Raw genomic sequence first — 17,613 nt, forward strand, 5'->3', positions numbered from 1 at the left:
AAATTTCTTTATCTGATTTTCATTATATATTCCCCCCTACACACACCACACAAATTGTTCATTCCCTTCACCAATCAGTATAATAAAAAGCAATCATCATGATGTAACAGGAATGCCCATACCCTTTCTGGGCAAGTTGATCAACTCAGTTGCAAATCCTGACTTTGTGATCTACTTAGACACATGGTAGGATCACTCATCTCACCTCTCAACCTCTCAGCTTCAGTTTCCTCAGAGAATGGGACTGAATAATCTCTAAAATTCCTTCTTATCTTCAAACTCAGAAAGCTTAATTCGTTTTGTTTCCTTATTTCCTCTTCATTACTGCATTAGACTTTTGAGTTACACATTGCACTGAATGTTAAACATAAGATGTGTTGTAAGACATGTCCTGCCTGATGAGAACACGGTGTCTGTTTTTATGAACACCTACCTCAATCTCATCAAGCCCATGAGTGTGCTCATTGCCTTTTATTCTTTCCCATGGGTTATGAACCCTAACAGATTAATATAAATATACCAAAGGCCAAGATTTTAGATGTTCACAAATTTCAGCACTTTGACACGTGAAGTTATTGTACTAATAATTCTCTGGGTGGAATTAAACAAGCCAGCCAGCAGCCCAGCCAGGAGTTTGTCTTAGTCTACTTTATGTTGCTATTAACCGAATGCTACAGGCTGGGTAATTTATAAAGAAATTAAATTTATTTATTATAGTTCTGGAGGCTGGTAAGTCCAAGGTTGAAGGTCCACATCTGGTGAGGGTCTTGCTGTATCATGATGTGGTAGAAGCATCACTTGGTGAAAGGAACATGAGGTTTGGGTCTCTCTTCCTCTTCTAATAAATCCATTTATCTCTATCATGAGGTCCCAATCTCATGACCTCATCTAATCCGAGTTATCTCTGAAAGGCCCACCTTTAAATACCACCAATATACAATTTGAGTATTAGGTTTCCAACATCTGAAGTTTGGGGGCTACCTCAAACTTGTAGTACAGTGCTATTAGAAAATATCACCAAATAATGATGGTATAGATGTAAATGGTGTGGAAGAAAGCCTTAGGGAACATCTACTCTCTGAGTTGTGTCCATACCCAACTTGTAGGGAGTGTAGTTCACTTACGAATATGAAGCAAAGTCAGAGAACATTGTTTTGACTTGAAGTCTAAGAAGTATCATCCTGGTTCTTTCTCATGTCTTTTGATATGGAAGTACAAAGAATGACTTAAACATTTGCATTTTGTTAGCCACATCTGCCTGTTGGCTCTAGGCCTTTGTTCTTATCCATCACAACCTCTGTCTTTTCTAGATCCCTGTTCTATTCTATACCACAGCCTTTCTTTCATACTTAATTTTGGTTCCCAGTAGGAAATACTAATGGGGACATTTTTCAGTTTCTGAAAGTTATTCTTAAAAAGGGATTTTTTTTCTCTCTTTATGACAGGGGCTGATAATATCCGGAAATACTGGAGCCGTTATTACCAAGGATCTCAAGGGGTAATATTTGTATTAGACAGTGCCTCTTCAGAGGATGATTTAGAAACTGCTAGAAATGAACTGCACTCAGCTCTTCAGCACCCACAATTATGCACTTTACCCTTTTTAATATTGGCCAATCATCAAGACAAGCCAGCGGCTCGCTCAGTACAAGAGGTATGTCTCATTAGCATTGGCAACTCTTTGTCTACCTTTTTGTTTGTTGGACTATTGCTGTCACATTGGAATCTGGAAAGATGCAAACAACTAGAGATGTTCTGGTTACTTAATGTTATTTAACCTGCCAACGTAATTCCTTCTCCTCTCCCACAGTTTTTCAAGAAATACATGGTGCATGTTACCATGCATCACTTACCCTTAAATGTCTTGTTCTTGCTCCTCTGTAATGCCTGCTGTTGACTAGGAGCAGTGGGTCCTACTCTGTAATCAGCCAGGCTAAAAATTGATGTTGTATCTTTTAAGTTCCATGCCACCAAATACCTTTTAATACAAACCACTCTTTATTTTCCTCATCTAATTTTATTTCTTAGCTCCTATAAAAGCACATGACCCTTCTGGGCAAGTAATTAGTATCTCACTCAGCCAAGCTTCTTATTCGATTCATGGTACTAAAGTAATAAGTTATATAAATAGTTTCTAAAACTTAAATTATACTGAATTATAAGCCAAGTATAATGAAATCAAAACTCTTGATGTATTCTTTACACCTGTAACTTTCAGGATATATTTCCCCCTCTCCTTCAGAAAATTGTGTGTTTCCTCAAGTGGCTTTGGAGTAAGATGGTTAATAGGAATGTCATTACCTTTAGTCAGAAAAATGAGCCAAGAACATAACATGTTTTAACTCCAGACCTTTCTCACATTTAGAGTATGACCCATGGCTAATAGCTTTGTTCTGGTGTCTGGCTTCTCACCTATAAAATGGGAATCATGCAAATTATTTTAAGTAACTCACATTAATTTAGGTAATTTACTTTGTAGCTTAAAGTACTGAGTAGAAGAGGAACCATATATAGGCAATTTTCATTTGTTTTAGAAAAATAGTAAGGAAGGTAAGAATTATTTCAATTATTAGAGTTTTCTCATCTATCTTTATTTGCTTCATTCAGAATTAACTACTACCTTTTTTGTGTATAGATTTTGGAAAATATAATACAGATAATAAAAATTAAAGTAAAAATAGCAATAAAAATAGAAACAGAGAGGGATTGTTGTACAGATCTCCAGCATTGTGAGTGTGGTGCCTTTCTGTGGTGCCTACCTCAAGACCTTAAGTAAATCTTCTAACTTCATACCATCAGGCTTTCTATCTATAGAATGAGTATGATGGCATGCAATGGTGGATTGCTATAGATATTACCTTAATTTATTATTATAAGGTGCTTTGCTGAAAATATATTGTTATTCTGATAGTTATTATGAGAAATGTTGCATATGTGTGTATTATAGAAGAGATAATACAACACATTTGTATATATGAAGTATGTAATGCATATTAGTGTGAAATCTGAGACATGATGAAAGTGCCATTATCATTTCAGGTGATTTTATTCAAGTTAGATGAATATCTGACAAGAGATTTTCTTTTTATTTTTGCTTTTAAATTATAGAAACTATCTGTTTTCCTTAGACATAATATTATTGAGACAGATGTGTTGTTTAAACTGAATATTTGACTCAGAAACCATCTGTAGGAATTAAACATTGTTACATTGAGTAAAGGAAGCTTTTAGCAATTAATTGTTTCTGAGTATTCCTTGTGTGTGTTTGCTGAGTAACTCTTAGGAAAAGAGAAAATATCCCCCCACCCTTTTTGTGGTTAATCTTTTATTAAGACAGTTGACCATAAACGTAGAAGATCATAGGTATGGTTTGAAGATTATTCTAAACTTGTATGTAGTAGAGGATGAAACTTGATTTTCCTTTTCATCTGTATCAATTTCACTTTTCCTTAAAATATTTTCTTAGAATGGAATTTGTATAGTATGATTTTGAAGATGGTAAAGCATTTTTCCTATAGTTCTATAAACATATACCATATGTTAGCCACTTTGGATTACTTTGTTGGAATAAATGCTGTTGCAAATCTTGAGTTTTATGGAAGCATAATGAAGTGTTTACATTTACCTTGGTCCAAAAGGAAAAGAAGCTTCCCATCTTTCTCATTTCTTGATGGCAGAGAAATTTCTCTGACTAGTGTCATAAGGCCCTATTGAAATACTCTGTCATGTTGTAAGAATTAAATCAGTATCTTATTGTTAGCAATAAAAATGGAGTTGTGAAACTGAATCTTCAGTGTTGTATAAAAATAACCCCAAACTGGTTGGGAGCAGGCTTGGGTAGAAAATCGTTTTGAGAACAAAGTCATATGTTAGTTGTAATGTGTAAAAAGATGTGGTCATCTTTTCATTATTCTCTCTTTCATAAAGGTATTATCTGTTCTCAGCCCTACTGCTTGTAAACATTATATTTACACCTGTTCATTTGTGTATACTTTTTGAAATTTCCAAATGCTAAAAAGATCATGCTTTGCTCTGCAAAATATCTGTGAATTTTAGGCAAGATTCTGTTCTTTAAAAATCAATGAAGGTGCATTCAGTTTATCAAAAAGTACTGAACCACTCTTGGGGTGCAGTTAAAAAAACATGAGTCATAATGGCTTATTGACCCTTCCCCTCTGCCCATTGAAAATTACTACATTTTATGCTTTATGCAGAAAATGTGCCATTATTTATCCATTGCTGGAATAAAACTTGGAATTCATTTGCTTAATTGAGGAATGAGGATGCTGTTGACCTTAGAAGTGAGTGGAGCCAGTGAAGCCTATAGGAGAAAGCAGAATTATCACTGGGATTCCAACAGAGGATAAACATCCTCAGAGAGTTAAGTATTTAGTCCCCTTCCTACAATGAGTGTTGCTGGGTTTATTGGAGCACTATGTTAAGAAAGGACAACACTGGTTGAAATTACTCTGGAACCCACAGGCAGAGGGCAACCTGCCCAGTTATTTTGGTGTCCTTTCAGAAGCAAGCGGAATCTTGCACATGGCATAGTTTCCCTTTCTGTAATATACCATTTTTTTTCACTGAGTCAAACTTACCAGACTCTTAAGACTTTGTGTTTTGATAGTGGAAACATGTATTTCTTTTTTAAAACAAATAGGGGTTTTTTAACAAAAAAAGCAAATACTGGGAAAAAGAACACCCTTTATATACTGTCTGAAAGCCAAGCAGTTCTTGCAACAGATGTTTGTTGTATTCACTTTGGGGAGGTGTAGTTACCACAGTTTTCCAGAATTTATTCATATCTACTATTTTTCACTATAGAAAACACACTAGAAAAATCCATAATTATGCCAAGTGGCCCCTTGATACATTAGGGGAAAATCTGGCCTGGTTTAAATGATAAAGCTATAAAATGAAAAATCTTAAGGGTAAATAGGTTGACTTTTTGTTGTATTGAGTTGTAATTGTATCTAATTTTTTTTATAACTCCCATAGGAGAGCATACTTCAGTTCTGAAGTTATTTAATAGATCAAGAGGATTTTATGAGAAGTTAAGTTGATATAGCAGCCAATAAATGTAATCCTATTTTCCTTCTGCATAGTTGCTGATTGTGATTCTTTTACCTCCTGTCTTTTTAAAGTCTTATTTTCATTTTATTGGGTATTAGCATGTCATATAAAATGACACATTTTGTTTGCTAAAAATATGATTATTTCTTTCAAGCTATCTCATCTGATTTGATGTTTATCCATCTCTTTCATCTAAAAGTATCTAAGTTTTTCAGAAATACTACCCCATAAGTCCCGAGTTGTTAAATATATTCTATTAAACCAAATATTAGTTGAAAGATATGGTAACGGTGTAGCATATTCTGGAAGCAGAGTTATATACCACTGATGATATTGGTTCCTTGGCTCCTTAATTATAGCATAGGAAAATCCTGCATCTAAATTAGAGTGTCGATAAAGTTAAAACTTGTGATCAGGCAATTTCTCAGTTTTCATGCAGTTGTAATTCAGTTTGTTGTTATGTGCATAGAAGTTGTTGTTTTACTTGGAAATAATAGAATGTAAACGTGAGAAGAGTATTTGCAAGTATTTCTGTAATAATGCAAACATTACTGATTTTTTAGACCTTGTTTTGTTTTAGTTATAAGTGTTGAGATTTTTTTTTTGAACAATGCATTCAATATTCAGTGTATCATGAATAGTTTGTGTTCATTTTCTAATTTGTATATATCTTCTGGAAGAAAGTACTAGTACATTTATGGCAGTTAGCTATCACTTTTAATTATAATTTTTCCACATAATGTATTTTATTCTTCTTAATGTGTGTCACCAAATAATAAATCTCTAGTTTAAAACTTTTATATTTATATTGCTTGACAAGTGACCAGTTGTTTTTTGGTAGCTCTGTGAAGTAACAAATATCTTCTTTGATTTTACTTATCAATTCATTTATTAGAAAATGCAACACACTTACAGAATCACATAAAATACTTAGCTTGATTTAATATCACTTTTTGTATATGGAGAGAAATGTGTGTGTGTTTGTAAAATAGTCATTGGGAAGTAAGGGTCATATACTTTAAATCTTAAGAGTTTTCCAAGTATTTTGACCTGCCCCTTGGCAGCATTTTAGAACCCTGATTTAATTTCACATACAGTATGTACATACCTATGGTGTGATCATTCTGAAAACTCCCTTATGGGACATATACTTATTTTAAAACAATATAAAAAGTACAAGTTATTTGTTGTCCTTTCCATACAGATGTCCTCCACACTGTTAGTTAAATCCTGGGGAAACAAGAGGGTTTCGAAGTCAGTCTTCCACTGAAAAGATGACTATCTTTTGAAAATGTTTACTAACCTTTAAGAAAAGCTGAATTAGCAATCATTTCATTAGTTACAAAAATGTCAATGTTCTAAGTGTATTTTAAAAAGTGATTTAAAAGCTGAGAGTATTAGAACAGCCAGAATATTTTGCTTATTATATATTCATTCGAGTTTTTTTTTCTGTTCATATACATTTTTTTTGAGAAATTAATTTGATTACTTGATTTCCTTAATTTTACACATATCCACCTTGATCTCAACATTCTTCCCTCTGTACATCTGTGTTTCTTACGTCCACTAGGTAACATGATGAGAATGTGCTATGGCCACTGAAAACCAGTAAATGTCCCACTAACAAGTATGTAACAAAATAAAGGTCCATTTTATTATATACTTAGATGAGGTCACCAAGAAATGCGTTTCAAAACATGACAGTGCATGCTCCAAAAAGAATTCTTTGTGTTTCATTATAAAACCTCCATTCCTTTCCACTCTCCTCCTGTTCAGTATGTTCAGGACATCATTGTATGTAAATGTGGAAATTTTTGAACCTGCTTTCTGAGTCTTATTTATTTTCTTAGTATGTATGTATGTATGTATGTATGTATTTATTTATTTATTTACAGATGTTTTCATTGTCCTCTTCTCCCTCTTCGGACTCTGCAGTACTTCTCTCCCCTTTCTAGTAGTTTACATCTTCAGATTTGCCCCTTCCTTCCTGTTTCTCAACACATACCAGAAAAACAAACTTCCTACTTTACCTGGTACCCATATTAAAGACTACTATTTTCTAATACTTTCTGGAATCAGATGGAACTCCACATATCTTAAACATTAATGTGCTTCATAATTGGATTCCTTTTTCTTTTCTCACTCACGCCTAGCTACCACCCACTGTTCCTAATTCCCTGAGAAAACCACCTCAAGATTGTGTCACATCCTGAATGCCTGTGGCACAGTTAGGTGGCCCCTTCTGATTTCCCTTGGCATCCTAGGCTTGTCCAAATCATACTATTAAATTTAATTGCCTGTTAACTTTTCTGACTGCCCCTTAAGATTGTAAGCTCCTTGAAGGACAGGAATTACGACTTGTTTATGTCTCTTTACTCGATATATGTTGTTTGCAGGAATAACTCCTTCTGGGTCTTATCATGCATAGTTTCCTACTGGCCTTATGCCATCGACTTTATCCAGATTTCTGTCTCCTGTCTTCACTCAGTCTAACTCAACTGTTTCAGTCCTTGAATATAAACATTTTTCATTTTCTTCCTGATATTTGAATATTGCTCAGGAATAACATCGTCCACAAATCCTCACCATTCTGACCATGTGATTAGTTCACAAAAGTTTTGATCTGTTAATTGTCATATTTACAAATATTTGTCTTATGTATTTTTATGTACTTATATTTGTGTGTATCCACTAGTGTTCATGTGTAAGAATATAGTTAGTTATTATTTTCCTCATAAAATTCCTTATAGAAAGTGGCAGGTCATCTTGACCAAGTATTTTTTCAATGCTTTTTTTTTTTAATAGTTACTCATTTTAACTGTATAGAGTTTATTTCATTTGCTAGTATTGCAAACTGTCTTTTACTGTTTATTCTCATGTGGAGAGTACTACATAATAAGCTCTATGGGAATATAGTTGATGGCTTTAAAGAAATGAATTCAATTTAATAAAAACAAATGGAGCCTTTAAGATTATGTGTTACATTAATGAACTTGGATATTAAAAATTCTCATACTTAAAATTTTTTGTGTACATGTTTTTATATTTTATAAAGAATCATAACTATTCAAGGTAGAGACTACTTTTACTGAGCAATATGATTTGGCTCATTTCGAGTCTTCTTGAAGCAATATGGATTTAAGTGGTAAGTGTTCAATGTTATTCTTTACATCTTCATTTCAACTCTATATTTATAAAAAATTAGTATTTTATGATTTATAAAGGTAATGAATGATTCAACAAAGGTAATGAATGATTTTGAGGCAGAAGTATACAGTAGTGCTATCTTTTGTTTTGGGGGATCTTTAATTCCTTTTATTAACTATGTTTTTCATTTGCTAAAGCAAATTCAGTTATACATTCCATAGCTTACAAAGTTAATAAAACATTTGTTGAGTTAAATTAATTTGAAAATAGACACATAGTTAATGTCAGTAAGGTGCTTTGAAGATAAAAAGCACAATAAGCGTTAGTTATTATCATTATGATAATTATTATCATTATTATTATTACATAGTGTCTGCTTAAAAATACCCTTAGTTGCTCTGGAATGGCTGAGCCTAATGAGAGGGGTTAATCTACTGGATTTTATCCAGAGTCAGGATTTGAGACATAATACACTAAAGATTTTTTTTTCAATAGATCAAGAGTTAAGTTTTTATTATTTCTCCTAAAAATTCAAATAAACTTCGTTTTGACTCTATAATGCAGAAGTGTTGGAACTTATTTTGAATAGTTTGAAAGCTTTTTTCTATAATCTCTAAAAGGATGTCTATAGGTTTTAAAGGGTTCTGAAAACATAGGCATTGATTTCTATTCAAAGACCTTTACCTCTTAGTTTACTATTTCTGAATTGTATAGAGCTCAAAATTAGAATTCTTATTTATTGAAAATACTAGGCCATAATTATAGGAACAAAATATAAAAGCTTAATTATTATAAAAATAAGTAATTCTATCTTTGGAAAGTTATAAAATAACTATAACTAACTGTATAAATTAACCCCAAATAAGAATATCTTAAGGAGAATTTTTAGAGGACTTAAGGATTTAGCAAAATTTCTTACAAAATAACTGCCCGGATTGGCCTTAGAAGTGACAAAGATGAAGGAAATATTGAAACATTTTAACAGACATGTATGAAAGTCAGCTGTCCTCCCAGCCTCATAATCAGTAAGGCATTAGTGACATGTCTGAAGAAGACATTCCCTAATATTATTGCAAATTAAGTAATAAAAGACCTCAAGAGAATGAAAAGAGAAAAGGTGCCTGGAGCCAATGAATTACAATTGACAACCTAAAGGCAGTTGAAGAACCAATTGCTAGAGTGATTGCAAAGCTATTCATAATGTGCAGCAGACAGAGCACACCAGAAAGCTGGAACAATGCCTTCAGTTCAGCAATATTGCTTCAAAAGAATGGAAAGAGGGGAACGGGAAGAGCCACTGACCCTGAGACCAATTTCCAGGCAGCTGCACAAACTATATACTGTAATTAAAGGTTTTGACCAGTAATCACAGCAAAGCCAGACTACAGAAAGTCTGGGGAAGCAGTAGGGTTTATAATGAGGCAGGCATCCTTAACCTAAAGCATGGAAAAAGCAGGTAAGAAAACCAGTGCATTTCTGGCAGTGACTTTGAAAAGGCTCTACTGTGTTAACACCGATATGAAAATCACATATTTTTTGGCCTTCTTCCTTTAAGAACAAAAACATGGAATGAAAAATATCTGCTTTCATCTTTTGAGATGAATAGAATACTCTGATACTTGGAAATGGACACTTTCGTCTTGCCATTTTATTTATTTTCTCTACCTATGAATTATTTGTGCCTTTGATGAAAACAATGAACTCGACATGTGCAGTGGTAAAAACAGCAGACTCAATGTGGCTTAGAAGCAACTACTCTGCAGTATATGTTGGCTCTGATAGGAAGGAACTAATCTATACCTGAATAATTTGCCTATAGAACCTCCCCATTTAGTTTACTAGAATCTTCTATCTCTTGTTCTTTTTCTTTCTTTAGTAATAGCTCTTTATGTAGAATTATATTATTTAGCCACACTCTATTATTTATACATTCACATAACTATCTTGAGTATTTTTATTTGGAGAAAATTGTTATCTACTGGTTTCAAATGAAATTAGGATTTAGACTTTCAATATCAGTGAGAAGGTGTTCTACAAGGTTCTTGTGAAGAAAAATAGCATCTTATTTTCGAGGTACCACATGGTTTTCTCCTGACTGGGCCTATTTTGGTCATTGCTGTGTTTTTAATATCACACTAATAGTGAAGTTGAGAATTACTTTTATACTAAAAATTTTAAAATCTAGATTTGTATGCATATAAATCTTTTACACACACACACAATTTATAAGTTTTCTACTCAGCTGCAGCTGGGAAGAGTTAAGTAGAGTTTCATTTTGTTATATGTAGGCTTACAAATAAAATAACAACAGCAACAAAATTCAGGAAAGTCCAGGTGTCTGGATTCAGTTGTGCTGAGCAGGGTATATAGATCATATTTAGCTCATGCCACACCTGAAATAAGATGATGAGGTTTTTAAAAGAATGCTCTATGAAGAATGTTTAGATAGTAAATAGCTTCATAAAATAACTGGAATCATTTTCATAAATGACTTAAATCAAGTGAGCCTCTGGGAGGGAGTTTCTATGTATGAACAGTGAAAAAATCTGGAGGTTGCATAGAAGAATATAATTGTAACATGTAGGATTTTATAAAATATTTGTTTTTATACCATGGTTATGACTAATAACTTGTCAAGCCAAAACAAGTCTTTATTGAAAGGGGCCAGAGTGGAAAGTCTGGGTAACTTGTATACAGTTTAGACATGGAGAACAAAGAAATAATGAAATGAGAATAAGAGCTTGACCAGGGAATCCTTAGAGAACAGCTGTTGAAGAGTTACAATTGTTGACTCTGCTATAGAAGAAAGGTACTCTCTCATCATGTTTTAGCATAGTGCATTGAAGAGAAGATTGAATAATTAGATGGATCCTGAAAAATTGGCCTCAGAAAGAGCTTGATATAGAGGTATAAATTATATACACTTATACACATTTATTGCTGTTATGATTATTATGCAGAAGCAAATAATTATACCCCAGGCATTGAGTTTTAAAAACATTAAAACACGGATTCCTAAAAAAGAGGACGTTTTTCTTGTCATATATAAAGATTGATATTTTAATCAATACTGCAATAGTTTCATTTAAAGTGGTACTTGTGAATTTTTTGGAAAGTTGTTTATTTGAATTATTTAAGTGTGTAAGCATGTTTCTTGCATGTTTTGGTCAATAAAACAATGGGTACCAATTTCTCATCTTTTTATATTAACTGATGTTTTTCTTTAGTTAAAGTTGGGCATCCTTCTGGTGCACCCCCCCTTAATTAAGTCTGGCTTTGTCAACGACTTTATATTAATGTCATTTCTTAAATGAGGAAGGGAAAACAGGTAAAGCATGAGGTCACCAGATTGCTTGCCTGTTATTGTTCATGGAAGTCTGAGTATCTCAGCTATGTCTTTTATAGTTTTCCAGAATCTGTTTGTTTTCTTTTCATATTATTGAGGTTTTTTTGACTGAACTGATTCTCTGTGCTAGGAAAATGCAGTTTTTCTTTAATGATTGTGAATTTTGTAATGCCCCTTTAATTATTTAGAACATGAGTCCTAGCAATTTAGATGCAGAAAGTAGAGTATTTCATTGAATTTATACTAAATCCATGTAAGGTCATAGACGTTGCGTTTTGGTAAAACCATTGGTATGAATTTGTAATTTTAAAGTTTTGTCTGTTAGAAATGGAATACAAAAATCCTAATTCTTTTTGTTACTTTTTCTTGTTTGGATTTTAGTAAGATTTTGCCATATAATTCTTTAGCCATAGTAATGCTGAACTGGAAAATATACTGTAAAAAAAGTTAGGGCCATGTTTTTTAAGATGTTGAAGAGTTTACGTTCATTAGAATTATATTTAGAATAATAGCTCTTCTACTGATTTTGTTTACAAATATGTATAAGTTTGTAAAGAATCATAGTTGAGATCATTTGATCCTTTCTTCATCAATTAAAATTGTATGACTGACATCTTCTAGAAAATGTATATCATTTTTGTTTGAATTTCCATAGAACATTATACAACCTAAAAATCCATTAAATTCTGTTTTAATTAACAATCTGAATGATGAATAAAACCACATGGTACAATTTTAAGTAGGACCAAAGAGTATACAGTTAAAAGTAGTTCTCCTTTCTGCTTATGTGCCCTGCTCAGCTTTAATTTACAGCTCTTACCTTATTGCAAGACTTTGAATGTCAAAAGGTTAAAATACCAATTTAATGAATTTTGCTTAACAACATAATGAAGTATGGACTATATATTAATTAATGTAATTATCCTAAAGATAGTATTTCTAAGATACTTTCAGTAAGATAATCCATTCAAGAAAATAGTTTTAATAAAACTATTAAAACTTGTTACCGTGGTTTGAGTTCTAAGCAGTTTATTGTCACTTGAGGGGAAGGAGCTTAGAGGAACCATATACTCAAAAATCACAAGAAAGATTCATCTGTGATCATATTAAAGTATGCATCAAAGTAGTCATACTTTATTTAATTTTGAAACATTTCAAACAGATACTGAAAATAATATAACAAACACACCTGTCCATCCATCACCCTGATTTAGTAAATGTTGACATTTAGTGTGTTTCAGATCTTTTGTTTAGAGAAATAAATCATAAATGATGCATTTAAAACCCCTTCCCCTGTCTTTTTCACATCCTCACTCCTTCAAAAGCAAGTAATACTTGAGTGTGGTGGTGCACACCTGTAATCCCAGCTACTCAGGAGGCTGAGGCAGGAAGATCACAAGTTGCAAGCCAGCTGAGCAACATAGCAAGACCCTTTCTCAAAATAAAATACTAACAAAAAGGCCTGGGGATATAGCTCAGTGGTAGAATGCTTGCCTATCATGCCTGAGACTCTGTATTCAATGCCCATTATTGCCAAACATAAGAGGCAGCTGATGTATATCTTTATTGATAAACATTTTAGTTTGTTACTACATATTCATGTGTCTCTAAATGATACACAAAAATGGTTTATGTGATAATATTTACATAAGCAGAGTCTTATAGAATATATTTTAATGTACTTTTTTTCATTGTCTTTTTGAGATTATCTGTGTGATATTTATATATCTTATTCATCGATTTTCATTGATATATTGTGTTCTAGGGCATGATTTTGGCTTACTTTTATGTGTTTATTCAGTTACTGATAGTTTCAGTTGTCTCTGGATCTTTGTGATTGTAAACAAAGCAGTTGATGAATATTGTCGCACATGTTTATATGTATATACATGCAAGCGTTTCCCAAGTATACAGGTAAAATTGAAGTGTGGTGTTTTTTGGTTTTTTTTTTTTTTTTTTTTTTTTGGTACCAGGGATGCTTAACCTCTGAGCCCCATCCCCTGCCTTTGTAAAATTTTATTTAGAGACAGAGTCTCACTTAGTTGCTTAGTGCCTTGCAATTGCTGAGGCTGGCTTTGAACTCTTGAGATTTTCCTGTCTCAGCCTCCCAATCCACTGGGATTATAGGCGTGCGCCACTGTGCCCTGCTACTTGCTGGACATTTAACTTGGCACTTTGAATTTGGAGATGACAAACATTAAAACTCTGAGGTCAGACAGTCTAGATTTAAATCCTTCTTACTATTGACCTGCTGAGTAATATTGGGCAAAAATTGTTTCCTCAGCTGTAAATAGAGAGAGTACTGGAACCTGCTTCATGGGAGGGGTGAGCATTAAGTGGGGACTTGGCCCATGGAGTCCTCTATCAGCATTGTTCCTGTCCTTTACCCTCCCAGCAGGGTCGCTGTGAGGATTAAATGGGCTAATGTTTGATGAGGCCCTTCTAACAGAGCCTGAGACAGTAAAGGCCAAGCAAATGCTTGTTAAATTCCCCCAAAGTAAAGCAGGACAAAAAGCAATAATGCAAGTTATGCACAATATGTTCATATACTTTTTTAAATATATTTTACATATTTATACAAACATGGAGTATATCTCATACTTTTGAGAGTGTTTAAATAATACATTCCAAATACAATGAAGAATATAATTCAACAGAAGGAAAAAGCAATGAAGGCCTTATACAACCTTTATAACTTGTTAGATCAAATTATAAGTAATTAATTTACTTTCATTCACAATATATGACACTCTTGTCAAAAACTTTTTTTTCATTACTGAGTGGTTAAATGTACTTTTATGAAGAAATCAGGAAAATTGGATCTTTTTGTGGTTTGCTCCTGTGGAATTTGATATTCCATCTTTAAGATGTTCCAGATATATATATTGCCTTAAGTTTTAATGTGTCAGTTTGCAGTACTTTACATTAGGATTGTCTTTTTTAAAAAGTACAAAAGCAGCACTACAGAGTGCAAAACTTTGATAAGCATAAAAATGAGGGATGTGATGAAGAGGTATGGCCCTATCTGCAGGTTTCTGTGGGCTCCCGAAGCCCAGGGATCTGCTCTTTCTACATAGCATGTCACTTGTGTGTTCTCGTGATGTGATTGACAGCCTTGTTGTTGTCCCTCTTTGAAGGTGCAAGAGGTTACTGAGATGATTTTAGAGTGTATGTCACACCAAGCCTTTCAGATTTAAATAGAATCTTCTCAAGCATTAAAGGTGGATTACTTTGTATTACTTTTATTGCTTTTCAAGTGGTTTTTTTTGGAAATATTTAAGAGCTCTCCTAAAAACTGGATTTCCTGGAGTGTGTTTTCTTTGGGGGAAATTTTAAGGATTCCTTGTAGACTTTTCCAAAAGTCTAAAGTTTAACAACCAACAGGACCTGATTGAAACAAATTACTTAGTTACAAAATGAAAACAGAGCATAAGAGAAGGAAACCCCATCGTATCTCTATATTCAGACCTGTGTGTGTTTTTAACAAAAACGAGGGTGTGCTTTTTTTCCCCCTTCATTCTCAGTTTCTTTTGATCATTGATCTGGGTGACCCCATGCTCAGGGTTTTTTTTCTTCATTTGACATGGACAGATTTTTGAAGTATAGCTCTCCTTTGGGAACCCTGGGCAGTTCCACTTGACTAACCTGTGATCTAATGAGCAGTAATGCTGGGTTACAGTGGCCATTTTGTGTGCTTTGGGGGAGGATGGCTAGACAGAGAGCGGGAGAAAGGCATGTCTGCAGAGAAAAGAGAGGCTGGGTGATCGAACAGTGTGAAAAAGACTTGTTAGCCCACATTAGTGTGCCTGATTTACTTCACAACAGGTCAGGAAAGGCCAACAGCAGGGTTGTTAAATTGCAAAGTTGAAAATCCTTGTATTAGAAAGCTTTCAAATCTCTGAAAGCTATTAATCCCAAAGTTGGTTTTAACTCACCTTTGAATTGCAGCAAACAGAAGCACATCCAACTTTCTTCAGTCTTGCATATATTTATGAAATAATTATGCGACCCTAGGTTCTTTTTTTTTTTTTTTATTGCTACAAGTTTTAAGCATCTTGTCATGCTTGGCCTGTTTTGCAGCCAGCTTGGATGTGAAAGAGAAGCCAAACTGAACAAGGTTATCATACTTTTCATGCCCTGTGTTTGACCCTTAATGAGGTGTCCATCCTTTCTCTTTGGAAATGATGTAGCAGTGTGTTTGTGAATTCAAATCCTCATAACTGGAGATTTGTCCTTCTGCATCCACACTGGTGCGTGTGTGTGTGTGTGTGTGTGTGTGTGTGTACTTATTTGTGTCTTCCTTATAGAGTATAATCAAAATGTTAATTGATAAAATAAAATTAGCTTTTAAAGTCCTTCTTCTCTTTGCCTCAGGCTTAGCATATCTTACATCTTATTGTTATTTCCACCTTTTAGGTGAAAGAGAATCGATAATTTACCAAAAGATAACCAAGTTTCTGAAGCTTGTCACGAACCTAGAAGTGACCTTGAATTTAAAATTTTTCTTCTTGCATATTCAAAAGGACTTTGGAGTTAATATACTACAAAATTTTCTACAGTTCTTGATTACAGTACTCTTATTACAATACTACTTTTATTTGATTACCATTTTTGTAAGAATAACCAATAAAAGCCATTTTCCTGTGGAAGTGCCAACTTCTTCATTTTATTTAATGTATGTGTTTATATATATGTAAAATGTAAAGCTTTGTGTTTGAGATAAAAATGGAAGCCAAAACAAATGGTAGTGTTATTGACTAATTGTGACAGACATTAGCTCAAGCTTCATAGGTAGTCCTTGAGGAGGGCTATTATGAAATGTGTGCTGGTGAATGTGCTTTCTTTGTGCCATAGTGATGCCCAGAGATGGACTGGCCTGTTCTTAACATTGTTTCAGGTGCTATGGAGAATTTAATTTAGTGGGATAAAGATACAATCTGTAAACCTTATGTAGTGACCAGTATATGAAGACTAATCTATAGAAACAGGCTTACTTGTTGCTAGGGTTGTAGCTCAGAGCACTTGCCTAGCATGCCTGAAGCACTGGGTTTGATCCTCAGCACCACATAAAAATAAATAAAGTATTGTGTCCATCTACAACTTAAAAAAAAAAAAAAAAAGGAAACCAGTTTACTTGTTGGTAGGCCTGTTTATATTCAGCTTTCAAAAAGGGCTTTTCCAAAGATGTAAAATACCTTGATTCAGAATTTTAAGCATATTTTAGTGTTTTAAAATTCGTACTAGTTATTTAACAAAAAGTTGTGGTGGTTCTGTTGACTTTTTTTGCACACTTACCATATGCCATGCACTGTGAAAGGAAGCATAAAGACAAATTGGAGGGTTTCTTCTTAATTCACCCACCTGGAACAGATAATTACCACATAGTATGTAAGAGCCATTGTAAATAAGTTAAGAATGCTATGGGAACACAGAGGACAGGCTGGAATTAATATGAACTAGCACATAGAGTGGAAAGTATGTTTCACATACATTATATTGGATCATTTTCTCCACTGTCCTGGGAAGTACGGTGTTATCTCCTTATCTGTTTTTATAAATGGAGAACCCAAGAGCCACAGAAATGAAGTAATGAATTATGCAAGATCCAGCTAGTGACCTAAACTCAAGTCTTTGGATTTCAAATCATATGCTTTTTTCACTTCATCACAGCAACCTCCTGACAGTAAATTATGCACACATTTTATTAATTTTATTTTAAAAATATAATTTAATTTCTTTTTGTACTTTGAAGACTTCAATCAAGTAATTTTCTCTTTGGATGTTTCTTGCTCCTTGGACAGGCTCCAGCAGCCAATTTGCAGACAGGCCTTTTTTTTTTTTTTTTTTTTTTTTTTTTTTTTTTAAATGAGCTCAGTTGAAATGAGAGTAATATATTGTAGAAACTAAGCCAAGTGTGTTTTTATATATTTGTGAAATGGAGTGGCTTTTGTGTTCCAGCACTTGGGGAAGAAAGCCTACTGATTTGATCATAACTTACTGTCCTGTCCTCTGTCTTTGTTTTTAGAAATAACACAGGGCTGCAATGG

The 17,613-nt window shown here is 33.6% G+C and overlaps 1 protein-coding gene across 6 annotated transcripts in view; it reads left to right on the top strand.

Moving 5' to 3' along the window:
- ARL15 (ARF like GTPase 15) overlaps window positions 1–17,613 on the top strand; it is a 410,850-nt gene that overhangs the window by 216,099 nt on the left and 177,138 nt on the right. For all 6 annotated transcript variants that reach the window (XM_081285382.1, XM_081285378.1, XM_081285381.1 and 3 more), the window contains one exon: window positions 1,446–1,654. In XM_081285382.1, coding sequence (XP_081141508.1) covers window positions 1,446–1,654 — 209 coding nt within the window. The remainder of the gene's footprint in view (window positions 1–1,445; window positions 1,655–17,613) is intronic.

Source organism: Spermophilus citellus (genome assembly GCF_964194105.1).
Source record: "Spermophilus citellus genome assembly, chromosome: 1".
Taxonomy (NCBI): domain Eukaryota; kingdom Metazoa; phylum Chordata; class Mammalia; order Rodentia; family Sciuridae; genus Spermophilus; species Spermophilus citellus.